Raw genomic sequence first — 27,184 nt, 5'->3', positions numbered from 1 at the left:
ATAATGTTTTAAGAAAGTTTACGAATTTGTGTTGAGCCACATTCAAAGGTGTCCTGGGCCATAGGTGGCCCACGGGCCAAGGGTGGACAAGCCTGCTCTAGGGTGTCTTAGGAATCTGCTCTGTCAGCTCCGCCTCCTCCCTGGTGCTTTTTTTTTTTTTTTTTTTTCAACTACAGCCTCAACACAGCCACTTGCAGCCACCACCGTCTCGCCACTGCCTCATTTATTCCTTCTGAGGTGTAGCGTTGGTCATATCCCTCCAGTGTCCAAAAACCATCGGGGTCTCGTGCTCCTAGCGAGGTCCTCCCAGAGCATCCTTCCCCTGTATTCAATCCTAGGTCCTTCTCCATGTCCTGTGGTCCAGGAAAGTGAATCCTCTGCACTCTACAGCTTCTTCCTGCCCTGCCTGACCTGAGTTTCTCTCCCGGCCCTGGACTTGCCTGCGCCTTCTCATGCACGCATCCAAAGCCAGCTCTCATGTCTTCTGCTCCTTGCCACCTCCCGCTTCCCCCTGCCTCACCGGATTTCAGACAAACTGTCTCCTAAAATAGAGATGCCTTTGGTAATTAATTTCCCAAGGGCAGATTCTTCAAATGGCAGGGCCTTCCCCAGCACCGCCCCCCGGGGCATGGGCACTAAAAACATATTGGGTAAGCCTGTAAAGGGGGTCACTGAATACATGAGTGTATCATTTATGTCTTCAGCTTTCTCTTATCTAGGCTAACAGAATCTCACTTTCTAGTGATGCTGAGCTGCGGTCAATTCTCATTTCTTTATGGGCTGATAATCCAGTGAGTGGATTATCAAGAGAGGTGGTTATCCTTGTTTCTCTTTCTCCTCTTCCTCCTTCCCTGTCCCCCTCTCCTGCCACCCCTTTGCTTCCTTTGCCTCTCTTCCCCTCCCCCATCCCAGGCCTATTAAGCACTCCTTTCTAGCGAGTAAGCCAGGGAAATAAGAGAAGGTGTAATGTGAACCCATCCGTACAGTTCAGAGATAGCAGCTCTGGGGACTAGCTTGGTGGGAGAGAAGACTGAAGTCCACAGCAGATGTCAAAATCTCATTGGGGGCAGCAGTTTCTGCCATCTCCATGGATAACTAAGACTGGGCGGTAGTCACCATATCATTACTTCTGATTTTTCCGCACCCTTGTGTTTGAAGTAAAAGCCCCTTCACATCTGCTGCCTCTTTTGTCTTTAGATGATCACTGTAGGCAGAGTGAGCGTCTCTCCTTCCCATGCTCCCAGGGTGTCAGGTGAGAGTCAGGTGCAAATCTAGCTCTGCTTCTATCCAGCAGTGTGGCCTTGGGCATGACGTCGTATCATCTCCCTGTTTTCTTTTTTCCTGGAAATTAGAGGGAATTAGAGCAGAGAATGAGTTTTCCCCTGCAGTGATGCAACCCACTGGTCTGTGGTCAAAACCAGTTGTGCAGTGTGTCACAAGTAATGCACCACTGCCAATGTTTTAGAAATACAAGGTAAAACAGAGTCAGTGCCACCCTCACTTTCTTAGATTTCTAAATGTTTTTTGAGGAAGGGACGTTTCAGCATGCACAAATGGAAGTGCAGGTCATCATTTTTCATTGAGTGTCTTGACAGGAATAATAAGTTTCAGACCACGAGACCAGCTGACCTTCAGGGTGCCTTCCAGTGGTGACGTCGTGGTTCATACATCCTCGTTGAACAATGCACCTTGAAAGCCAAGAGGCCCAGGGTGATGTGAGTTGCCTAAGGTCACCCAGATGACTCACTAGTGGAATTGAGGCTAGAGTCCCTTTCCAGACCATTCCATGGGAGACTGTCTTCAAGACCTATAGGAACTTGGGCTTCTGTGGAAGGAGGGAATGAAGTGAGGTTTCCTCCTTCCTTCTCAACTGGCTAGACCTCCCCAATTCCAAAAGGGCCCGTGTCTTGGACTTTGAACAAAAATGAGAACCATGAAACCAAAGCTGCCCACCGCCTCTGGTGTGCTTGACATGGTGATCCCCGGCCCAGCCCTCAGCTGTCAGCCTCTTTCCCTGAGATCCCCAGGACCACCCATGCAGACAGGAAGTGCACTGAGCCCACTCTAGGCCTGTCAGTCGGAATGGTGGGGCAGGTCATCAGCCGAGGGAGGCAGCAGGGGGAGATGTATTATATTTACATTTTCCTCAATTGAGCTGGAACCTGGGCTGGGGCCCAGCAGGCTTGGGGGAGGGGCCACGAGGTGAAGGGAGGCTGGGATCAGCCTGAGGAGGGGCGTGGGGGTGGGGAGCCCCCTCGGGCCGGTGGGTGTGGGGATGGGCTGGCTCCAGACAAAGGGAAACCTGAGAGTGAGGGATTAAGCTGGAGAAACCTGGGAGGGGAGCAGTGCGGGCTTTCAAGGGAATCTCCAATATCAAACCTTTTCCTGAAGGGCTTACTAGGAAGGACTTCAGGAATCATCTCCCACTCCCCCATCTCAGAGGGGAGGAAAGAAAGCTGGCCCAGGAGTTGGCCACGGCGTTGATCATCGCTGTCCCCTACCTCAAAACGGGGCTTTGAGGCTCCCTTGCCGCAGGCCTCTCACAGCCCTGCTGTGGGGTTTTCCTCAGGGCCTGGTGAGAGGAAATTCTTCCTTTGCTTTGAGAGCTGCAAGCTTAAGTTCTCTGGACACTTGCAGCCATTTGACTTTTCCTACTGAGCAGAAAGACATAGGCCCAAGTTTAATCCCATAAGAGTTTAGTGACACGTCCCAGAGTTAGTAAAGTGTTATCACCATGTCATTCAGATAAATAAATGATGCGATTGTCAGTTCTTCTCATCTGAAGACCAATGGCCCAGGGTCACGATACTCACTACATTGTGATGGAAGCTTCTTGAGGGTGAGATGTGTGTCTTACTGATTCACAGTACTTAACCGCAAGGCCTGGCGTACAGGAGTGCTCTATGAATGTTTCCCTAAGAAGCAGGAATGAAAGAAGTGATCCTGTAGTGAGGACCTTCTGGGCTGGGTGGGGGTGGGGACGGGCTGTCAGTTGGACTCTGCAGACATGACCTTTCATGAAGACTCTGCAGACATCCTCGTGGTATTGATGTCGTTGGGACCACCTACTCCACCTCTTGCAGTGCGAAGTCGCCTTATTTTGAAGTGCTAGTAATTAGGGAATGCTGTCCTCCTTAGAGCAGGTCTCCTGTAACAGCGTAAATTGATGAACTTATACAATTATCTCGATAGTTCAGGAAAACTACCCCAAATGTTAGACAACTACTGCTATGATAATGCTTCATAGCAAGTACCCCAAAGTCCCAGTGACTTAAAACGGAGACAGAGAATCAAAAACAATGAAAATGATGGGCTCTGGTCCTGAGTTCCCTGCCTGACAGTGATCAGGTGAAAGTGGCCACTTATTAAAGGTGTGGAACAGCCGGAGCTTCAGATGGAGGGACAGCTTAGGTGACAGCACTTTCTTTTCAACTCTGATATTCTTCGGTCGTGGATGGCAAAGACTACAACGGGTAATTTCCAAATTTCCAACAGAGGCTGGATGTAAGTGATCGGATTTTCTAGAATACCTGAGAAACCATCAGCACGGAAGGCCCACATATTCTGTCACAAACAACTCCAAGTGTTTGTGTGCCACAAGCCAATGGCTCAGAGAACCAGGAAATTCCTTTCCCTGGGCCATCCTGTTTACACACACTGAGTCATTCCACTGGATAATGAGGCTCCTGCCATCTTCTCCAAATGGTGTTTAAACACAATTGAGGCAGTATCCAGGAGCTGCTTCTAGCGTTTCTGGGAAGTAGATTGAGTCCCAGGTCATTTCTCTCCTTTCGCTGCTGAGGCATACATTGCTTGGTGTTATCTGCACTAGACTCCCTCCCCATGCATACTTAAGAAAAAAGGCAAAAGTGTATCTGGATACCACAGCCCTCGGTGTACCACAGAAGGCTTCTGGGATGCAGAAGATGCCTAGTCAGTGCTTGAGGAGGGAGAGAAGGAATGCGGGGAAGGCAGTCTTTTAGTTTAAAACTTGTGAAGAACTGTACTGCTGCCCCATTTCTCTTCTTGCTGTAACAACCAGGAAGCTCAGAGTAAATATTACTGCTCAAACATAGCAGCATTGTGGTTCCCCAAGTTTGCTTACTGGTTTTGTCCTCTTTTCTGTGCTCCTTATTTCCTTTTTCTAAAACCCTATAAGCCTAATTTTATTTTCATTTTGTTCACTTTTGCACAAACCTTTTGGGAAGAGGTAGAGGAAAAAGAATAAAGCAAAACAAAGTCCTCAGTAATGATTTGTTGCTGGGGAACTTCTTTCCAGTCATGACTGGTTTCATGGCCCTTTCGAACTCACACACTACATTACCACAGTCCAAATGAGAGGATGGAGGGATGGGAGGAAGGATGAATGAATAATTGTCCTTCACACTCCTGTCTTGCAGGTGGATAATGTAAACAAGAATGAGAAAGCCAGACCATTCATTTGTTCTTTCAGTAAATATTTACTGGAAGTTCACCAGTCTGTCCTCCAGGAAGTGAATCAGTAGATCTTGCCAACTCAAGTCTCCCTAGCTTTGATGTGGGACTGGAGAAAAAGCAGGGACTGAGTCTCCTTTAAACACAAAGAAATGAAGAAAACTTGGAGCCAGACGTGCCTTGCTGGTCTGTCCCAGCATTGCATTGCCTTGCATGCAGTAAACTCTTAATACCTAAGCTGTGACTTCAAGCCTGTCCCTTCCTGTTATGACTTCCCAGGCTTTCTGAATCAGTCCCGATCCATTGTGTAAACCCCCAGGTGACTCCATGCAGACTGAAAGGGAATTCCACGTATTGTCTTTATTTCCTAAGTATTTTTTTGTGAATTTGGATCAGTGAATTTGCAGGAACGACCTTAACTATCAACTATATAGCGAATCTTCATGTGCTCCTTCTACTTGTTCTTCACGTGGAACCCAGTGACGAGTGGTGCAAAGCCTCCATGGGTCTGCTGGTGAGAGTCGATTACTTCTGCCCAGCGTTCTACAGCACTGTTAATGCTGGCATTTTGTTGTCACCACGTGAGGCTGTCAAGGATTGTTTCCATGCCCATCTTCCCCACAGCATACTCTGAGCTCTTGGAAGGATGCCACAGTAATCTGCTCATCCTTGTTTTTTAGCAATGCACATGGTCTCCAGTATATGGAATGTGCTCAATAAATGCTTGCTGAATGAATGCATGAGTGAGTGGATGGTGAGTGATGGACATTGAGAACTCTCTTACGTTTCTATCAAGGCTTCACCATGTTTCTAAGCGGTGGAGGCCCATGCTGAGGATCTATAATAGCTCGTGCCTTTTCTTCTCACTGTCTTTTCCAATTTGTGTGTTCAGTCGACACTTGCAATTCTTTTTATGCCGGATGTTGTCAGCCCAAAGGAGAGTTGACTTCCCTTGCTCTTGGGAAAAGGGGATCCCCAGGCACAGCCTGAAAATATGGACTGATGAAATAAGCAGTGATGACCTTCCCCTGCTGTGCTCTTACATGAGTATATATTAATGGGCTGTTTCTAGCAGAATCTTTCACTTAGTGTCTCCTGAGTGAGAAGACAAGTTCATACCAGTGTGTCCTTCCCTGATTCCCTTGCATTGCTTATTAATGGCTCACAAAAAGGAATATTCTTTTTTTTTAAGCATTTCAGTTATTTTTAATTAAAGAAAAACACCCTTCTCCAAGGGCAGCAAAGTGAACTGAATGTTAGAAGGAAGCTGGGTGTGGGTTTCTTGCAAGCTCTTGTTCCAAAACCTGGCATTGAGGAGAAAGGGCCCTCCCGGAGCTCTGGGGAAGGTTGGCGCAGCACAAGGTTTCCTTTCGTGGGATAGGCAGAGCCGCCAGCCTACACATGGTCATGGGATTGGTTCGAGTAGGTTCTAAGGCAACTGCCACGTGCCAGTGTGTTGACATGATTGACATTAATGTTCTTGGAGGGGGGGACATTAAACTGAGGAATGACACAGGGAGCCAAGAGAGTGGCTTATTCGTTTGGATTCTGAATCACAATCAGGAAATAGTGGTTGTCTGGTGCAACCATAATTTCATTTTTCTTGGAGCAAATTCAAAGGAAGTTGAGATCGTTCTGGGGGTCAGTTTCACGCACGGTGCTCCGTGCCTTCAGGATGAAGCTGTGCATGAGGCTGGCACACTGTGTGGTGGTGAGGTTGACCGTGGTGCTCTTGATGGGAATGCCGTCTCTGTTCACCACGATGATTCTCTGCACTGCCCTCTGGCTCTGAAGTCACTTCAGTGTCTCCTCCGCCTCTGATATTTATGACCGATCCGGTAGTCCTGCATTGCCAACACTCAAAAAGGAGAATTCTTAAGCCCCCGGTATGCAACTTCTTTAAGCAGACTGTGTTGCTTTTATTAAACAATAGAAAGCTTTTAAAAAAAAAAAAAAAAAAGAAAGAAAGAAAGAAAAAACAAAAAAAACTATAATCATTTTCATTAGAATTGGACTTTCCCAACCAACTGTTTTTACTACAACTTTCTTCAAAGTCTTCCGTGCAGATTGCAGCAATGAGAATTGCGACGTAGAGGTGTTAATACTTCAGGTCTACCTTTCTTTTCACCATCATCACGTGCAATGCTTTCAGTTCACACACTTTCACTTTTGGCCTTGTGTGTGTGTGTGTGTGTGTGTGTGTGTGTTTCACAACTGGTGAAAATAAGGTCAGATTTGTGAAACAGATACTCTGAGCATCTGCTATGTAATAGGCACCACAGAAGATGGTGAGTGAGGACTTAGAAAAGAATCAAACAAGACTCCTGATCTCAAGGAGCTTTCCATCTAGGGAGCAGGTCAAATAAACAGAGAGGCACGTGCAAGGCATTCTGGGAGTAAGAATGAGAGATGCCCAAGGCACCCAGTTCCACCTGGGTGTGCTGGTGGGAAATGGAGGTGGAGAGGAGTCTTCCTACAGAAGGTGAAGTTTGAGTTGAGCCTGAGAGATGAATAGCATCCCACTCAGCAGACAAGAAAAGAAGGAAAATTACAGACAATAGTGGCGTGTACCAAGGCTCAGAAATGTAGAATTCATGGTGAGTTTGGGGAAGTACAAATGGTTTTGGAAAGATTGGAAGGCAGGCGGAGTTGATTGCCAACATACTTGCTAAATATTTGCCCGTAGCACAGAATGTGGGTTGGGAGGAAATGAGTCTGGATATGTTCACTGAAAAATTTTAAATAAATGAGTGAAAAATCAGAATTGTATTCCATCAACATCTTCTCCACCAATCCTGGCAAGTCCATTCATTTTATCTCCTATACTGTTTGTGTTCTCTAAACAGATTGTCCTGAAACCTCCTTGCTGAATGTTGTCCTGGTTAGTTTAACCCACTCCTCCTGGTTATTTTAACCTAAACTCAGGAAATCACTGATACGGGAAATGTCTCCAACATCAGGCAGTGTAGGGCTGATGGTTATTCTAGAAGATCCTTGGCTGCTGAAGGGTGAGAAGAGAAAACGAATGGGGTTTGCATGGAGGAGTTCCCAGCCTTTGAGCTCAGCATTACTGGAGCATTTTACAGCAGGCTTTGTAAAGATTTGGTTGAAAATCAACTCAAAGTTTTCTCCCTAATTGGCTTGGCCCAGTTTAATCTGTTATTGGTCAGGCCGAGCTGGCTTCTATTATGCAGCACACTGAGGATTTCCGGTGTTGCTCTTATCCTAATGGAGGCTTGCTGCTTTTAGAAACAAATCTTGGTGTTGGCAAAAGCCGGTATCATGGTATCCTCTGAAGTAGGCCCAGAAGGACTTCCATCTGATACAGCATTTTAGACCTTTGACTAAAAAGAGCAAATCTTGGATTTGGAATTTGCATGCTAGAGAGTTACGGTTTTATGTTTTATTCTCTCCCAAATAGAACAAAACTTCCTATTTGTTTCTGCCTCTTTGGGTTGAATCCTGGCAATGCTCAGGTTACCCAGTCTGAGCAAGCAGCACCTGCAGCAATGGGACGTCTGCAGAGAGGGCCTATTCTTGGCCCAGGATACCGTGGAGTAACACCAGAGGAGGGGACATGAGGATCTTGTCACTTCAGGTCCAGCATTGCTGGGCCCGGTCTCTTGAGACCATCCAGTGCTGAATATAGAGACTTAAATGGTGAAGGGAAGGAGGAGGGACATTTTGTTATGGGACTGGGGTAATTGACAGGAGCTGTTAGAGAGCATCGAGCCAGCACTGGAAGATGTTTGTGTGGACAGAAGAGGGACTCTCCATGTCTGCAGAGTTTGTGAATGTAAAGAAGCAAACCAGCAGGGAAGCCGTAGAAGACAGCATTCATGGCTGCCTCTGGAGTTCACATGAAGAGAGAAGAGGAAGTGGAGAGTCCCATTTTCCCTATAACCCTGGAAGGAAGTTAGATTTCAGAGTACCACGTGCACGAATGTGGTGAGGGCATGCTGTGTACATTTGCAATCCCTCAGAAGTAAACTGCCTTCTCCTTCCCCATCAGTCTCCTTGCCAAACCCTTGCGGAGGCTCTGGGGAGTTTGCACAGTTCTGCTGGAGGAAGTCACTCATGATAAGAACATTTGCCCTGCTGAAATGAGCTCATTAGAATCAAGAAGACCAACTTATAACTCCATAAATATACATCCATCCATACACTTAAACACAGACATGCGTTTTACAGGTTTTAGAATGCTAGTCTAACATCTGTTTTCCTTTCCTTGTTAATTCCATTCATCCCCACACCCCCTCTGGCCTTATCCCCATTCCTGACTCCAACGTGAATTCCTCAGCAAAGCCTTATTTAAAAGATGAGAGAGAGCCTGCATTTTGAACGGGCTCCCAGAGCTTGTTTTGGAGGATTTCTCCACCACCCTCCAATCCTTGTTGGCCAGCCAGCTAGTCAGGTGATCACTCTAAGGTCCCAACCTGGACAAATCTGTGTCTTTCGATGCAGGTGTCTTGCTGTCAGTCAGCACCTGCCAGCCTCCTAAGGCCTGCTGGAACCTACTGGGCACCAAGGACAGTGGCAGTGGACGGGGTTGAATCAGCCAGAGCAGTGACCCACAACTGTCGGCTGAGCAAACAGCCAAACCAAAAGCAGTTGGGCTGGGGAAAGTTCCTTGCCTGTTCCCTTTCCTGGAACTTCTATTGGGGTTGCTCTTATGCCTCTGTAGAAATGGAATATTTTTCCCATGTCTTGTCATGCTTTATAAGACAATGTGAACCATAGCATCACCGCAAATCAGACTTGGAGGCAATATAAACTAGTCCCTTCAATTTATCAGTGAGGTTGCTGATGCCCATTGAAACAAACAGGTTTGGCCAAAGTCATACCTCCAGTTAGAAGCATATCCAGGTCTAGAAGTTGAGTCTCTCTTATGCGGTGCTTAATCCTTAAGTTTGTGTCTGTTTAGCATATAAGTGCACGGTGTACATTGCTGTCATCTGTACACGATATTTATTCCAATAAGGATAAAATTACACATAATAGATACCATTTATTAAACAGTTATTATGTATCTAACATTGTACATATTGTACATTGTATGTACATTGTGCATATTTTGTATGTAATATCATGTACCCATCTGGAAACCCTACTTTGTGGTTATTAATATTATCTTCAGTTTACAGTTGAAGTACCTGAAGCACAGAAAACTTGAATAATTTGCCCTTAGTATGTAGGGGAGTCCTAGAACATTGTAACTTTCCTAGACTCTGGGTTGTGTTTCCATCAGCAAATAGGTACTGAACCCCTAGAGGGGCTGGAGGTCTTACCTTCTCAGTGGGAAGGAAAGAGGTGTGAGCAAGTCAATCACAGAAGCACACAGTGATGGCTGCAGCAGAGGCCTGAACACAGGGTGGTGGGGACCAGAGGAGGAGGGTTTGGGCTTCACCAAGGAGGTGGCATCTGAGTGATCTCAGGGATGCACAGAAGCTTGCCAGCCGGAGAGTGGATGTTTGTGCACAAATGAGTGGAAGGAACTAATGTGGCAGGGGACAGTTAGGAGGGTGAGAAGGCAGGACCATGGTCGTTGCTGGGGAGATGCTGGGAGATGAAGCTAGGGAGGCAGATTGGAGGCAGATTATAAAGCTCCTGTATGCAGCGCTAGGGAATTTGGATTATATTCAGTGAACAGAGTGGAGCCAACAGGAATTTTTATAAGCAGGTAGATAACAGAATCAGATGACAGGGGCTGTGTGCTGGATAGACTCTAGCATTCTGGGAGACTGGTGACAAGAAACCCCATCAGGAGGCTGTTGCAATGGTCCAGGTAGGGTTGGACCGTTTCCAGCTGTCTGATGGGCATGGGCTGTCACACCATGCTTTTGCTTACACTGCTTCCACAGCTTAGAAGGTCTCTTCGACTTAATCCTCATGAAGACTGCATGCCCATCTTTCCAGACTGTGCTCAGGGGCTCTGCATGGAGACCCCCTTTAGTCCCTGCCCTGAACAGATGTGTATTCCCCTCCATTTGGGTCTTCTCTATCACTAGTACCTTCTTTATTCTCTCTTGGAACACGTAAAACCTTGTTGCACATGTTTGCCTACGTTTAACTCTCCCCTTTCAAACCCAGCTTCTTGCAGGCAAGACCAGACCTTTGCCTCCTTAAATACTTGGTACAGGGCCTGACATTTAGTGAGCTCTCCATAAATGCATGATGGATGAATGGATGAATAAACTTTCTTTCTTTTTTTTTTGAGACCGAGTCTCGCTCTGTCCCCCAGGCTGGAGTGCAGTGGCGCGATCTCGGCTCACTGCAAGCTCCACCTCCCAGGTTCACACCATTCTCCTGCCTCAGCCTCCCAAGTAGCTGGGACTACAGGCACCCGCCACCATACCCAGCTAATTTTGTTTTGTATTTTTTAGTAGAGACAGGGTTTCACAGTGTTAGCCAGGATGGTCTCGATCTCCTGACCTCGTGATCTGCCCGCCTCGGCCTCCCAAAGTGCTGGGATTACAGGCCTGAGCCACCGCACCCGGCTGATGAATAAACTTTCTAAACAAAGGCAGTGACTGTAGACATGGAAAGGAGAGTCCAAATTTGGGAGGTGGTTTTTAAAGCTATATCAAGGGTAGGCAAACTGTGGCCTCTAGACCAAATCTAGCCACTTTATATATTACTTTTGTAAATAAAGTTTTATTGGAACTCAGCCAAGCCCACTTGTTGATGTGCTGTCTATAGCTGCTTTTACTGTATAATGGCAGAGTTGAGTCATTGTAACAAAACCATATGGCCTGCAAATCCAAAAATGTTTGTTAGTATCTGGCCTTTTACTAAAACAGTTTACCAACCCCTGAGTTAGATCAGTAGGATTAGTGACTGGCGGTAAAGGGTGAAGGGAGGAATTAAGACATTTTTTTTTCTCATATCTCCCCACGATGCCTAATCCAGAGCTTTGCTCCCGAGTGATGGCATTGACCCACAGGCCTGCAGGTACTTAGAAAGAAATACCGTGTATGTGGCACAGGAGGAAAAGGGAGACGAAAAATTACCCCATATGGGAAAGAGACCCAAGGAAGAAAGGACAAGGGGCCATAGCTGCGAGCCAGAAGGGACCTGAGTCCGGCTTGTCCCTGCTGAAGCCCTCGTGCTGTTCTCTCTTACAGTCATCCAGTTTGGTTTCGTCACCCTCTTCGTGGCCTCCTTTCCCCTGGCACCTGTGTTCGCCCTCCTCAACAATGTCATTGAAGTGCGGCTGGACGCAAAGAAGTTTGTCACGGAGCTGAGACGGCCGGATGCTGTAAGAACAAAAGATATCGGTACGTGCCCCTCTTACAGGTCCCACCAGGCCCATGCTTCTGCCATTCTGTCCCCTCTGGGCACAGTCACACCACACCAGGAATCAAGGGCTGCGGAAGCCCCTCTTCCCTTTGGGTCCCTCATCCTCGTATGCTGAGGTGCAGGGATGCCTTCTGAGACCACGTTATCCACCCCCACTTGTGATCTGAGCTTCCAGACAGGGGGGCTACCTAAGCCTTTCCAGACAAGCCCATTCCGGGGGGCCCCGCAAAGCTGCTCGGTAGTTCACCTGCAAAACATCACCCGGAGCTTCAGCCTTGTCATCGCTGGGCCGAGGGTGGGAGTGAGCCAGACGCTCTCTTTTCTGTCTTGTAGGAATCTGGTTTGACATTCTCTCTGGAATTGGCAAGTTCTCTGTTATCAGCAATGTAAGTACTTACGTTCATGACACACTCGCTCTGTGGGAAGGGCTTCCAGAGAAGCTGAGGTCTTCAAAGTGGGAAGCCAGCCCTTGCACCTCCCAGCCTTTTCCATTTGGAGCTTTATTGGTGACAGCACTCTGGTTAACAGCTCACAAATGCCTTGTAACTCATCGTGCTGTCGCTAAGGCTGTGTAGGTTTATTTTTAATTTCACAAGGAGAAAGGTAATTATCCATCAGAATGCATACTTTGGCCCTGACAGTCAAAATCAGATCTCTCCTTCGAGCCAAGAATGATGAGGAAAGAATTCTACATATCTATTCATCTCTTTCCTTTCTTACTCTACTCCTGAGTTAAACAATGCATGGAGCATTGCCCAGGCTGCAGTCCCTAATTACAGTTCCTCCAGGTTGTCAGTGCAAAGTCTTAATTATCTCCAAGGACTCTGGCACTGCGTAGGTTAAGATAGGACCTAGAAGAAGAAGGGTCCCACCTGTGGTGACCTGCTTAACTCTCTGCCAGACGTGTCTACACTGTAGAGGAAATCCTGCTAGGCCCCAGCCAGCTCCTCTTCTGCTGTGTTCTTATATGGACAGTGGCCAGGAAGGGCCTCCTGTCCCACCTCCCAAGAATGTATCAGCCAGCTCAGTGCACACCAGGAAAGCCACAGCCCTTTTCCCCTGAGAGGCAAACAGTGATTTGACCTGATTTCCTACTAAGATCACATAAAATGGCTGGAAGGTGTGAGGTGAGGCAGAGAAAATCAGCCCACTGCATTTTGAATGTTGTGATGTAGGAAGTGCACATCTCGAGGCTTAGAAATAAGGTGCAATTTGGAAAACAGATCAGTCTGCTACTTTGAAGTTGTGTCTGCTAGAACAGAGGCCCCGAGTATTAATCACTTTGCATCTACAGTACGAAATGACATGCAGTCTTACTTCCCTGGCCTCTTTAAGCCTTGTTTACTTATCTGTCAAACAGGAGATAATAGTAGTACCCACCAAATAAGATCATTTGGGACGTTAAATGGCATGATGAAAGGACATATAACGAGGGCCCGGTAAGTTGTAGCTGTGATTACGATGTTATTCCTTCTCAAATATGGTTCTGGCCGTTCACATTCACATACACATTTAGAAAACAATATCTGAACTACATTTTGGTAAAGGGCTTTAGTTGTTGGTGCAGGATGCAGTATAAACACCTGCCAGAAAGATTTAAGACTTTCTTTGCAGAAAGTACCTCCGTGTTCAAATATGCAATCATTCATTTGTCGTTTGGTCTGCTCCGTGGACATTTATAGAGCACTTAGATATGCCAGACACTATGTTGGGTGTGTGTGGCTCCATCTAGCACGACCTGTTTCTTTCTCCGCTGCGTCTCCGTTTTCTTAAGTAAAATGGATACAAGAATAAGTTCTATTACATGACTTGCTAAAAAAGTGTTGAGAGATAATGATCAAATGAAGCAAACTGTGGAATCATATTCTTGGTATTTCTGGCTTTCTAGTACCACTCAGGGGCAGAAGTACGTGGGCATTCCATTTCCTTGCCCATTACACTTACGTAGTACCCTCATCACTACAGGTAATTTTCTCAGGAAAGCATGCACTGTGTTTGGGCTCAGCAGCAATGTTAGATATCTCAGAGGTGGTTTAATCCTTCCAGCACCAAATGGTGCAAACTGACTTAGCATCCTTTGCTGCGGTGGTTGACTTGTGCTCTTTTGACAGCCACTGTCTGGTGGACTTATTGTACTTACACACCTCAAAGATGGAAAAGGCAGGTGACTCAGCTGCGTGAGCTCAGGGACCTGAGCATGCTGTATGAGCTTCTGTGTCAGTCAGAGCAGCTCCTTCAGATGGACAGCCTAAGAGGGGACAGTCCTTTTTAGCATCAATCCTGGCTACTCAGTGCTTATGGTTCTGTCCCTCAGGCTTTTGTCATTGCGATCACCTCCGACTTTATCCCCCGCCTGGTGTACCAGTACTCCTACAGTCACAATGGGACTCTGCACGGCTTTGTCAACCACACCCTCTCCTTTTTCAACGTCAGCCAGCTGAAGGAGGGGACGCAGCCAGAAAACTCACAGTTTGACTGGGAGGTTCAGTTCTGCAGGTAAAGTAATCTTCAGGAGGAAGGCAACAGAGGACCAGATGCAATAGATCCAGATAATGATGGGGATGGCCTAGAATTACAACCCTGCACAACATGACGATGTTTTAGACAACAGACCACACATGTGGCGATTGTCCCCTAAGGTTATAATGCCATAGTTTTACCATACATCTTCTGTATTTAGATATATTTAGGTACGCAAATACTTACCACTGTATGACTGCCTACAGTATTCAGTAGAGTAACATGCTGTGCAAGTTTGTAGCCTGGGAGCAATGGGCTATCCCTTATGCCCTAGGCGTGTTGTAGGCTACCTAGCATCTAGATTTGTATAAGCACGTTCTGTGATGTTTGCGAAGTCACCTAAAGATGCATGTCTCAGAACATATCCCCATCGTTAAGCCACACACAGCCGTATGTCATTCTCCTTTCCCTCTGTCTCCTGCTCTCTCTCTGCAATTGTTATAAATCAATTGTTATAAATCAATTTTGATGACTCAAAAAATATTTATGGACTGCCTTTTTCTAGACACTATGGAGCAGACAAAGAGCCTTGTCCTCACCATCAAGGGGGCTATGGTCTGGTTGCGAAGAAAATAAGCAGGACAGATAGGAAATAGTAGGTTATTTGCTGAGCTTATGTATGGACCATGAGCATTGTGGGTGCTCAGAGGAGAGGGAGATTACTTGAGGGACTAGAATGGAAAGGGTGGGCCTCCTGGAGGGGCTGCTAGGAGCTGTAAGACAGAAAAGCAAAGCATTCTAGATGGGGAGTCCTCATGGGTAAAGTCATGGGGTGGGGGCAAATGTAGGCTGTTGGAGAAGCACTTGGGGCTAGGTGACATGGTTAGCAAGGAGACACACAGCGAAGGGATTAATACAGGAAATACAGTACATGTAGAAACTCCTACGACGGCGTAAGCCAAAAGGTTGTTGAATTTGAATAGATGGGATAAAGTACCTAATGGGAAGTCCTGAAATCTGATGGGAATTATAATGTGATGCAATAGGAAGGCACTGGACTTTTTTAGTGTTGGGGAATTATAGGATAAAGGGAAGGTTTAGGGAAATTGATCTGGTCTCAGTGAGGACGATGGGCTAGAGTTGGTAGGACGCAGGGAGGGCAGCTGGGCTGCTGCATCATTTAGACAGGAACCGTGCTGGGCATAGACCAGGGTGGTGGGAGGAATTACGAGGAGGGGAGAAGATGAGCTATTTCACATGAAATATTGCAGAGTTGGTGGCAGTAGACATAGGAGAGTGGCTGAGCTAGGATTATCTCCAGTTTGGACTGAAGTCAGAGGACTGGGAAGTGGTCACATTGATAGGGAGAGGGAAGATGCTGAGAGAGTCTACTTTGATGCTACCTATGATGAATTTGATTTCTATCATGTTACATTTAAAACGATGTTAAGAAATCCGAGGGGCCATTTTCACCCAACTCCTTGACACACTAAGCTGGACTTCTGGAGACGTCCAGCTTAGAGTCCAGATTGAAGGCCATCACCACAGGGGTCACCGAAGCCCCAAAATGGAAAACTCTCCATTACTTACCCAAAAGGGCAAATACAGAGAAGATGAGCAGAGGGGAATAATTTATTCAACCTGTTTGTACCCTGGTTAAAAGATGGTCCCAATAAAGCACTTGATGCAAGATTCTACCTCATATATATAAATCAGAATAATTAATTACACCAATAACAAAGGAGAAGGTATTGTGGGACCAATGTCGGGCTTTCTTAGACCATCCCCAATAATATCTGATGTGAAAGCGGTGTTTTCAGCTGTGTTTGCATCAGTGATGACCCTGGGCATGTCTGCCGTGCTCTCCCACCTGGGACCCTGGTGCCCAAGGCCAGCCTTTTGTAAGACAGCCACTTAGGTTCAGATTTGCGGTCTGAGACCATGAACGAGAGAACACCAGTTGGTTTTCCCAACCTGGGTGACTGAGTTAAACAACTGTACTAATCTGTGGTTTAAATAGAAGGGTATTCTGGTTCCAGGAACAAAAACTTCAGGGTTCCACTCTAGTCAACCAAGAAAAGATAAAAAATGAGGAACCAGACCCAAAAGTGGATGAAGAAATTTACTCATAAGTGTCCATTTATATTAGCCTAGATGTTTCAGGATTTTTCACATCTGGGCCTATAAAGAGTCTGACTCTTATCCTAAAATCACATTGCAGGCAGATTTGCTGCCAGGCCATGCGCTGCCCGGGGGTCCCTCTGCATGGTTCACACGCTAGACTGTCTGTCCATGGTGCTGGACTTGGGTCTGCAGACCCCAATGACGTAGTTCCACAGCACAGTGGGTCAGGAACAGCTCAAGGCCTTTCCAGTAGCATCTAGGTCTTCTCTAGGCAGGGTCTAAAACTCACATCTAAGAGCGCAGGTCTCCACCTCTATCTCCAGTGAGAGGCAGCACCAGTGTGACTTGTCGTGTGCGAAAGCCAGGCTCACATCACCTGTTTCTTTAGTTGCTCTAGAAGCACTTGTCCTCACGGAGCACACGGGTCTCTGATCTTGCTCTTGAGCATCGGATTTTCCACTAACACCTATGAGTATGCTTTTCAGATATATCACTGATTAAACTGGCTTAAATTAATAGGGATTTTAATGGTCCCTATGGAAAGTTGAGGGTAGGTCTAATCTCAGGCAGGTTTTCATTCAATCCAGTCTGCCCAAATCCAGTCTCTGCCCACCTCCCAGCTCCACTGCAGTCAGTGTTGACTGTGTTTTTGAGTTCCATATGATTGCCAGGAACTGTGGTGAGAAATAAGGAAAATGGGTGCTATTCAGCCAAAACAACCAATGCCGAGAACACCAGGTGTTGTGATTATGTGTGGATCAGATTGAGCTTTCTTGTGTCTGCCTTCTGAGTCGCTGGATTTTCCAGCCAGCTGTAAGGCTCTGATAATCGTCTCCCCATTATTCCCATGCAAGTAGATAAGATCATGACTTGTTTGTGGCCCGTTTTAGAAAAATGTCGGACACTGAGTGGCAGAATTATCAGTGGCCACATGCATAGCAAGTGCACTTTCATTCTGTATTTCTGCCAAGAAAATTTATTTGCAGAAAACAAATCATCCCAAGATCAAGCTGAAGTGACTTTGAAGCATCTGTCATTTTTGCTTCCTCTCTCTCAGTACCAGTGAGGATTACAGATTGATTAGGCAAATACTTTTGAGACCCTACTAAAGGCTTGGCATTGGTTGTGTAATAGGGAGCAAGACCTAGTGCCTCCCTCGAGAACTCTAGATGGAGCAGGCAAGTAAGTAAACAAAGAATTAAAATTAAAATAGAGCTTTAATGATTGACAATAGGATAACAACAGAGAGCTGAGGGATCCCTGAGGAGGGAGGCCCTGCACCTAGCCCAGGCTTAAGTGTTGAGGGGATGTTTCAAGGGAGATGAAACCTGAAGAATGAACAGTACAAGAATGGCCATGGAGATGATCACATTGAAAACTCCTCACTCATGTGGCCACATCAGCCTGGCTGGTAAGCAGGGTGGGGAGGGTGGTGGGCCACAGGGCAGCAAGAGCTGTGTCAGGTGGTGACGGAGGTTCCGAGAGAATGCTGTATTCCAGGGAGATAGGCTCAGGCGAGAGGGGTGTAAGCTATGAGAGAGGAGGCTGAAAGAAAAAACAAACTCCATATTAAGGAGAGGATGCTGGTCCTGTCGAGGTGCGTGGAGTCTCTTGTAGGGCCGCAGGGTACCACTGCAGGGGTTTCAGAGGGCAGTGATGAGATCAAGCTTTTTATTGGTGTTATGTCTCTGCCTACAGTGTAAAGACTATGGGGTTACACTGAGGGTTCCGTTTAACATAAAGAGATGCCCTACTGTGAAATGTAGGTAGATGTTCAGAAAGTAGGGTCAGCAGATGATCTAGACATAATATGTCAAATAGGCGTGTTCTGGGGGCTACGTTTCCTAGATTGATAAGGGTTGTTGATGGAAATCTCTGCCTCATGTGAGTCCCGTCCACTGCCTGCTGTGTGAACTTGTCTGGGTCACTCAATTCTCTGGAGATTTAGAAAGCAGAGGCATAACCTCTATGGATGTCTTTCTGAGTCAGGAATTGAGATTCGTGAGACAATTCCATATAGATTTATAGGTACATGGAAGACAGAGAGAGAAAGAAAGGGGGGGGGGGAGGAGGAGGAGAAGGGACTATGATAGAGGAATATTTTGAGAAACAGAGATAACTCCTCAGCTAGTCCTAGAGCCAGTGAAAACTGCTTCCGTGGTGGGAAATGAGGTTTGCCATGATTTTCTGGCAAATAACGTTGGGAACTTGTTGACCCTTCTTATTCTTAGCTTTCAGTGACCTCTGGAGATAAATGTGGTCAAATAAAACTGAGGTCTCCGGCTCCAACCCCGCCTCGCCAGGGATAGAGGTATCTTAAAAATAGCAATAAAAGTTAGGACAAGTCTCCGGCTGCCCGTTTGAGATGCATTCCCAGCATTTTGGAGCGATGCTTGCCTCAGTCATCTGACTGCTCTGGCAGGGCTGCTCCGTAAACAGTCCCGTGACATCAATCCGCAGGCATGATTAGCAACCATTTGGCAGGGTCGAGGGGCCGCCACATCCTGGAGGACGAATGTAGGCTTGACTTCCCAGCTCAGCTGGAAGGGAGCAGAGAGATCTCGTCTCAGAGCTCGAAGAGCCTACCTGGGTATGGTCAACCCAACGGGTCTGCTTGGAGGTGTTTGTTGAGCTTCCAGCAGCAGCTTCTGTGGATGGCTCCTGCCAGGTTTTCCTGCAGGTCCTAAGGGCTTGCATACCTCATATCCTGAGACAAGTCTTTGAAGAGGGTGCTCCCTTCCAGCCCACGGCTGCCTCCCATCTGCTCCCCACCGAAACCAGAGGCTGTTAGCTTTCCTGGGTGTCACCTTTCCTGATTCTTATCAACCACTGGATTGACATGCTACTCATTAGTTCCTAATTGCCTGTACTGTTTTCCTTTGTTAAGGGCCAGTTCCAGAAGGCAGTTTTAAGTAGCTCAGATGGTATGAAAATATTGTATGTAGTTGTGTTCAGCATTAATATGACATTAATTTCCACTGGGGCTATTAAAATGTTTTTTACGTGCCACTATTTGGAGTTGAGAAATGCATTTACTGGCTGATTTATTACATAACAAAAGCTCATTAAAAAGCTGTTACTGATCGTTGACTTCAGCACCATCCCTGCCCACAGTGATTTTGTGTTGTGATGAATTGTGGCAGATGTCACTGTCACGAGTCACCCTGCAAGTGAGGACAGGATGAGGACATCTGAGTCCTGAGTCTCTCTCCTTTCTGTACCTCAGTTTTTTCATCTGTAAAAATGGGGGCTTTAGAATAAAAAATCTTTAAAGATTCTTTTCTTTTTTTTTTTTAAACTTCAGGTTTAATGACATGTCATTTATTAATCTAGTTCTACAAAAATTCTAAACATTACAGGCAACCGCTCCACCTCGGTTCTGCCTCCACCCTAACCCCTGCCCAACCCAGGCATCCTTCCGGCAGTAATAGGGTTATACTTATGGGTGAATGTTTTCTAGGCATTTTTCTATGCATTAACATAGTATTAACTTGTAGAACTTTTAAGGTATTGTTTTCATTTTACAATGAAAGATATTTTGAGTTAATGGAAATCTTATTTAAGTCATGTACAAATTTAATTCAATCAATGTGATTTTTCACAAAGAACAATCTAGATAAAATATTAACATAATTTTAAAGCTAAAATATGTTGATTTCTGTGTCAGTTTCATATATGAGTCTGTCAAAATTAACACTATAATTTTGCTCAGGAAAGCTTAATATAAAAATGTACTTGAATCAACTGTATATTGCCATTAATTACCTTCATCTTTTACTATTTTGAACGTTTTAATTATAAAAGTAATTTCATAGACACATATTGTGTATGTATATGAGAAGCAAAGGCTCACTTCTCAGCTCCCATCCCAGCAGTTCTATCCCAGAAGAAACTGTTGTGTTCATTTTCTGCAAAAGCTCCAGAAATCATACTCACATAGATTGTCTTATTTAATTCTCACAGCGTTTTCCTTTAACATGCAAGGTATACACACACACAGACACGCACGCACGCACATCTATTCATTCACTCCCGGCTGGGATTGAGACAGCTCCTCGATGCTCAGCACTGGGATACACATTTTAGGAGCTGCACTCTGTAGATCCGGGACCTAGGTCCAGAAATGTGGAATGACTTCCTCGGGCTCTTCTAGGTAGTAAGTGGCATAGCTGATCCAGATGCAGACTAGCTTTTTTCTTTAGACAGGCTAGTGGTCTCGTTATTGGAAGTCTCTCCTTATTAGAAAACTCAGGGGAACTCTCAAAATTTATGTTAAGCCTCAAGGAAAATGAAGGAGGACTGGAGGGGTGAGGGTGAGATCCAGGAATGTCCCTAAAATAATATGCCAGGGATTAAACTCTGCTTCTCTTTGGGGGGCCATGGCTGGCAGCTGCAGGAGGCTGACCAGATGTAGGGGCTCACCCAATGCTGGGGAACTCATTGGGACTTTGGGAGACCCGAGCTCCCCAAGCCATGGGAACAGGTCTGTTGTGGAGCTGTCTTGTGGCCGCCACCCACCAGGCAGCACTTGCCCATTTCATGCTATTTACCGGGACAGAGGTCCTGAGAGAAGCCCTGTGCAGCCGTGCACTTGGCTGATTCCTGATTTGCACTAAAACTTGCATCATTTAGTGCTTGCATGCTCAAAAATCCTTCTGGAAAGCTAGGAGGAACTGGAAGCCACAGTTTACATGCTCTGTCCTCTTTTAACCGAAAAGGTGTATTCCATAAGTAACTTCCAGTAACAAGAGAAAGAACAGCTGCTGTTTATTGGGTTCCTCTGATGGGCCAGACAGTGTGCGGAGCACTCAGCATTGACCCTCTGTCTTGAGAACAACTCTGTGATGGAAAGTTCAGGCCCATTTTATAGTTGAGAAAGCTGGGCATCAGAATGTTAGGTAACTTGCAAGAGGACAGAGAACTACAGTGCTGGACGGGGCTTTCAACCCCTCACCTGCTGCCTCCAAAGCACAAACTGTTGCCAGTGCTAAGCACTGTGTTTAGAAACAAAACACTCAGCATCAGAGCGGTGGAAGTAATTAGGTTGATTAGCCACTCTCTTTGGCGAACACTTCTATTCTTAAAGCTAATTATCTCTTGGTTTAATTAGTGTCTTCTAAGGTGCTCAGTGAAACGTTTGATAAGCCTGACTTCTTAGGGTAAAATTTAAAAACAGTTGTGAAATCTGAACTTACATTGGAATGTAAACGAGTCATTTACCTGGTGGTAGGGGCTTAGGAGAATCAAGGTTTTTCAAACTATGAGTCATGGTTCATTAGTGAATTATGAAATCACTTTAGTGGGTCATGATCGGCATTTTAAAGAATAGGGTGGGTTAGGACCGGATAGAGTAGAATAGGAAAATACTAGTGCATTGCACACAGCAAAGTATGTTTTGTGTCATTTTTATTGCAGTCTGTGTATGTGCATGAATGTAAAATGTACTTCTCACTGTAGGTCACAGTTTTTATAAAGTTAGCTTTGGAAAGAAATGTGAGCAGATTTCTGTGGCATGGCTTACCATCGGTTCCTCACAGAACCACACTTAGCCTGACTGCATCGAGCTATTTTCGAGTTTTCTGTACAGATCTCTCTGTTAATCTTTCTGCAGATCCTCGATTAGATGGATATGCTTGTTAGACTCGAAACATGTTTTAGACACTGAGGGAGGACAAAGTGACATTTCCAAAAGCTGGGGTGAGTTAATAGCAGAGGTGGAACAAGAATTAGATTATTTATGGATTCTTTTCAGACTGGAAAAAAGAGGGGTGAGCAGTGGCTCGCATACTGAGGTCAGCGAGCAGCTGTTCCTGCAGAGATGGAGCTAGAGAACAAGAGAAATGGACTTTGATTGTAGCAGTAGGGATTGGGCTGAACCTGGGGAAGGATTTCCCCATGGTAAGGAGTGTGTGTGTGCGCACACATGTGCGTGTGTGTGTGTGTGTGTGTGTGGCATCCTCCTCTGGAGGTCTCTAGAAGAGTGAGATAAATTGCCTGCTGCTATGGCGTCCTGTCTGGGAGCACCAGGAGGATAGGTGAGTCTGAGGTTTTTCCCATCCCAAGATGTTCTCATTCACTTAGCCACGCTCTCCCTCTCTCCCATCAGCAAGGGTAATCTGGAGCTGGCCGTGTTTCTGTCCTCAGCTGAGGATGGTTAGGATGAATCCTGTGGTGCTCTGCTGGGCTGCAGTTAGCTTTGCTTTTCATCCGGATGTCAAACCAAGCGTGCAGCAGCTGTGATCAGCTGTTGGGAGAGGGGGAGTCGGGCAGGGAGAGGGTAGCTCCTGGCCTCCTGCCAAACCCTAGTCGAGTCTCCAGTGTCCACTTCTCAGTTGTGTCTTTCTGTTGCTGACTCTTATCACTGCACCCTTTTCTATCTTTGTATGTGCATCTCTTTTCCTCTTCCTCTTCTTCTCTTCTTCTCTCATCTCTCTTTGGACAACAGAAAACCAACAGGCTTTTATTGTGGGCCTTTTAGAGCAGCTAATTCATTTACGGCAGGAGAAGGACCAAAGAGCACCTACTTCTGAATGCCCCTAAATTGTGGCCATTGGTAAGGTGCCCTATGATAACGGGGAGAAAGCCCAGATTCAGCCAGACTCGCATTCCTACCCTGACTCTGCCTTTACTGGTCACGAGACATTGGCCACACGTTTCAACTTCTCCAAGCCTCAGGTTCCTCCTATGTTGTGCTGGGGTTAACAGTGCCTGCCTGAGGATGCTACAGTGAAGATGAAATGTGAAACCTTCCAGAAAAGCCGTTTGCTCAGGGATTGACTAGGCAGAGTCCCTACCTGCCTTCCTTGGCAGCCACTATCACTGCTTGGTGGCCTGATACCACCCACCTCTTTCTGTAGCCCAGGACTTGCTTTGCTTTTATTGAGCAGCAAAGAGTTGTTGAATTCCATGGAGAAAACTGTTCCAGGAAGGGTCATAGTTCTGGTACCAGCCTCTTGTCATGATTCCAGGCTTAGAAAAATGTGAGTCTGAGAAAATGAGCTAGTTTTCACATGAATCATTCTGAAATGGGGGTGAAAAGGCAAGGGTGAGGGAAAACCCAAGGCTTCTCTATGGGTCTGAGAAAGAGGCATGCGCTCACGTCAGGCGTTAACATTTTATAGTTTAAACCGTGCAGACAGATCAGGAACATGGTTAGCAAAACAGAACACTGATCAACTCTGATGCTTCATGACCCTCCCATCCCAAATTCACTCAGCCTCCAGCTTGGTCTGGATCAGCCTTCTTTCTGGTTCCAGAATGCAGCCATGAAACAAGGCCAGCCCCGCTGGTGGCCGTAGTCCTGAAGCATCTGGAAGGGGAAGAGGCCCAACACTGCCTGCTGGTGTCTGCATCTTCCCCGAGCCCCCCAGCTGCAGAGCACCATGCAGGGTGTCTGGGTCTCCCCTACCCACACAGAGGTCACAGGCTAGTGGGAGGCCCAGGTAGACCCACTGGCCTGGACTACCCTCAGATGCCCTGGGCTCCTTTGAGAGTTGAAGCCTGACACCAAAGTAAGCTTTGGGAACTATTGGAGAGAGTCGTAGAAACATCTTTTTAGGACATTTCTAGGCTGACATTGGCTTTTTTGGACTTCAGTCCTTTTTGGAAATTTGTTGGTTAGGCCATAGATTTCGCCCACTTCCCCCTATTTCCCAAGTCAACGCCAAGGGCATGCGTGCCTGATGCTCTAGCCAGCCCTTGAGGTTTCACCCGGAGAATTACCACCCTGTTCTCCATCCCCTCCCGATCTTAACACCACATTTCTCTTTGGGCAGGTTTAAGGATTACCGAGAGCCGCCATGGGCCCCGAACCCTTATGAGTTTTCCAAACAGTACTGGTTTGTTCTGTCCGCCCGTCTGGCTTTTGTCATAATCTTCCAGGTGAGTTGTTGGGATAAGGAACAGCCCATTGGAATCCGAGCTGCAGGGGTACGGATACTGCACTCATTTCTTGCACCTACCTCCAGGTTCCCGTGGTACTCTGTGACGTAAGAAAGCTTCATGTGTGGCAGGCAGCAGTGAGGGCTTCTTTCCTGGGTGAAGCAGGAGGACTCTTGAGAGGGCTTTCTTTAATGGGTGGACTTCGCAGACAGAGAATAAAACGCAGTGTAAGGTTACAAGACAGATGTGGAGTAAGTTGCAGGGTGGAGATAGATTCCTGTTTAAACCTAAGGCGAAGAAAGGAAAGGGGCCATTGAAACCAGAGTCCCAGCCTGGGGCAGACAAACAGCCCCATCTCATCTCTGCAGTCATGAAAGAACTCAGGTGTGGAACCTTTCTTCTTGCACTCTGGGCTTCCTCCTTTGTTAGTGTTGTTTTAGCCACTGAGACATCTGGTGGGTAGGGCCCCCAGAGCCATCGAGCCATCCCTGAATGAATAGCAAACTCGAGCCCAGTGATTCCTATCTGGGACAATAGCCACAGCTCCAATTGCATCGCTGAGATTCTCTGAGCTCGAGGGCCCCCAATTCCCACTCTGGGCACCCCCGGTCTTCAAGCAGGGCTGAAGAACGAGCCCAGATCCTTTTCTCTTTGGCTCCCTCAGGCTTTTGTATTCCCTGAAGGCAGATCTCTGGGGGGCTCTAAAGTATCCTGCCCCCAGACCCCGGCCCAGAAAGTGGAGAAGCCCATCGGCTAGTCTTTCAGCTAAAGAAGACAGCCATTCTTCCTCTGGAGAGATGGGGGCGATATGTTTGAATGATCGCTCAGACATCCCCTGCTGCCCCGCCCCCCGGAGTCTCCTCACTTTCCCATATGTCACATGTCACATTCCACTCACGCCGGAAGGAATGGATTGAGAGGAAGAGTGTGTGACTTGGTGAAGCAGCTCGCAAGCTCCCAGGATGCCTGGGAGCCTCTGGAAGCAGCAGTTGGTCCCCAGCGTCTTCCCCTGAACCCCTAGGAACATGTAGGGTTCAAGGCTCAGTCACAGCCCCAGAGGGGAAAAGGCATGTGAGTGCGTAACTGGCAGCCAGAGAAGAGTATCACAATGGGAGGTGGGAGGTGTGTGTTGCATAAAGCTGGGTGCAGTGTGGCTTGGGGAATTGGATGGGAATCAGCTGCGTTCGTTGAGCCATGCCAGGCATTGCTGTCATGTATTCATTCACTGAGACAGTAAATCCTCCAGGGAGAAGCAGTCCTAGCCTACTGTGTGCACCAGCAAAGGGATGTGGTTTAGCAGCCAGAAGGAAGACCACTGCAAGTGTGCGCCAAAGCCTAGACCCGATCGAGGCAAGCTGGACGCAGGGGTTCCCAGAGAGGCAGGGTTAGCCAGGGTGGCCGCGGTGACTGAGAACGGTATAAGGTGAATGTCAGCAGTGCGTAGGGTCAGCGAAGGCCCGAAGTCCATGCAGAAACCCCAAGTCCGTCTCTAGTGTGGAGGATAGAGAGAGCCAGACGGAGGGAGGAGAGGAGCAAGTGGCACAGTGACAGCCCAGGAGAAGCTACTGGGCTTTGTCGCCACTTTCTAGAAAACCACTTTCCATTTTCTAAAGCACGGAGGGCCTGGAGGCTTAGAGGCCAAGAAACAAGAACTGGACACATGGGAACACTCTGAGGATGGTGTGGGGGCACAAGTCCTGGTGAAGGGAAGAAGCAGTAGCTACTACTGATGGATTCCTGCTCTGTGCCAGGCACTGCCACAGATGCCCCACACGTATTAACCCATTTCATCCTGACAGCCACTCCGGGGTAGGCACTGTTGCCACTCCATTTTATGGGTGAGGATACCAAGGTAGAGTTATGCTCATTGGCTGCGATCACTGGGCTGGTAAGTTGCAAAGCCAGGATTGACACGGAGGCATTGTGCTCCAGGGTCACCACCTCGCCGGGCCAGGCCTCTCCAACTCGGCCCTTCTCTCCTTGGCTTTCTGCAGAACCTCGTGATGTTCCTGAGCGTCCTCGTGGACTGGATGATTCCAGATATCCCCACGGACATCAGCGACCAGATCAAGAAAGAGAAGAGCTTATTAGTGGACTTCTTCCTGAAAGAGGAGCACGAGAAGCTCAAGCTGATGGATGAGCCGGCCCTGAGGAGCCCAGGAGGTGGGGATCGAAGCAGGAGCCGGGCAGCCAGCTCAGCACCTTCGGGCCAAAGCCAGTCAGGCAGCGTGATGTCGTCAGGCTCTCAGCACACCAACGTGTGAGCAGTTCAGCCTGCAGCAGAGGAGGGCACAGCAGCAGAGGCACACATGTGCACGCAAGCACGTCCCTACACCCACACGGCGTGCTGTCTGTCTGCAGGGGCCTGGCTTGATGGGGTCTTGAAGAGGGAGTATGTGTAGAAAGAAAGAGACTGAGAGAATGGGTGTAGGAAGGAAGAGAAATGATGCTACTTCTCAGAAACTTCAAGCTTAAGTTTCTTTTAGGTCCTCTTTTAAGCTGCATCCTTGTGAGGTGTCGGAACCCCACTGGGTCTCTCCACCCCAGAGTTCTCAGGCACTGCAAGCATTCCCACATGCCCTGGGGCACCCTCCTGTGCTTCACCATCATTTCTGACTTTGACCAGCTTTAAGAGAAATGCAGTCAGGAGCACGGCATCCCCTACCTACTATCACTAGTGACTCAGAAAACTGAGTCACTTGCAATGGGGCTGCCACAGTCTCAGCAGATGCAAATTAAGTTACAGGGCTGAATGGTGCAGCCACTGGACCTGATAGGAAGATGCAAAGGTCCAAACCTGGGCTTGTCTGCAGTTCACGTCACAAAAACATTTGGAGCTAAATGCAAGTAACTGTCATTTTATGAAAGTTCAGATTTAAAATAATAAAATAAATGGACATGTTCTTTATAAAGATGCATCTTTGATGATGGTCTCTCTCTCCTTCCTTCCTTCCTTCCTTCCTTCCTTCCTTCCTTCCTTCCTTCC

At 47.1% G+C, this 27,184-nt stretch overlaps 1 protein-coding gene and 1 pseudogene across 1 annotated transcript in view; one reads left to right on the top strand and one right to left on the bottom strand.

The window, feature by feature from the left end:
- ANO2 (anoctamin 2) overlaps positions 1-27,105 on the top strand; it is a 364,608-nt gene extending 337,503 nt beyond the window's left edge. The window contains exons 23-27 of the mRNA XM_031936252.1: positions 11,559-11,711; positions 12,067-12,119; positions 14,048-14,229; positions 24,093-24,198; positions 26,193-27,105. Of these exons, the coding sequence (XP_031792112.1) occupies positions 11,559-11,711; positions 12,067-12,119; positions 14,048-14,229; positions 24,093-24,198; positions 26,193-26,462 (764 nt within the window). The 3' untranslated portion in view covers positions 26,463-27,105. The remainder of the gene's footprint in view (positions 1-11,558; positions 11,712-12,066; positions 12,120-14,047; positions 14,230-24,092; positions 24,199-26,192) is intronic.
- LOC111555896 lies at positions 5,968-6,255 on the bottom strand (annotated as a pseudogene).
- Positions 27,106-27,184: the final 79 nt, after the last annotated feature.

The sequence above is a fragment of the Piliocolobus tephrosceles genome, chromosome 10, assembly GCF_002776525.5.
Source record: "Piliocolobus tephrosceles isolate RC106 chromosome 10, ASM277652v3, whole genome shotgun sequence".
NCBI lineage: Eukaryota > Metazoa > Chordata > Mammalia > Primates > Cercopithecidae > Piliocolobus > Piliocolobus tephrosceles.
Note: the sequence above shows the minus strand (reverse complement) of the source record. Positions and strands in the feature narration are given on the sequence as shown.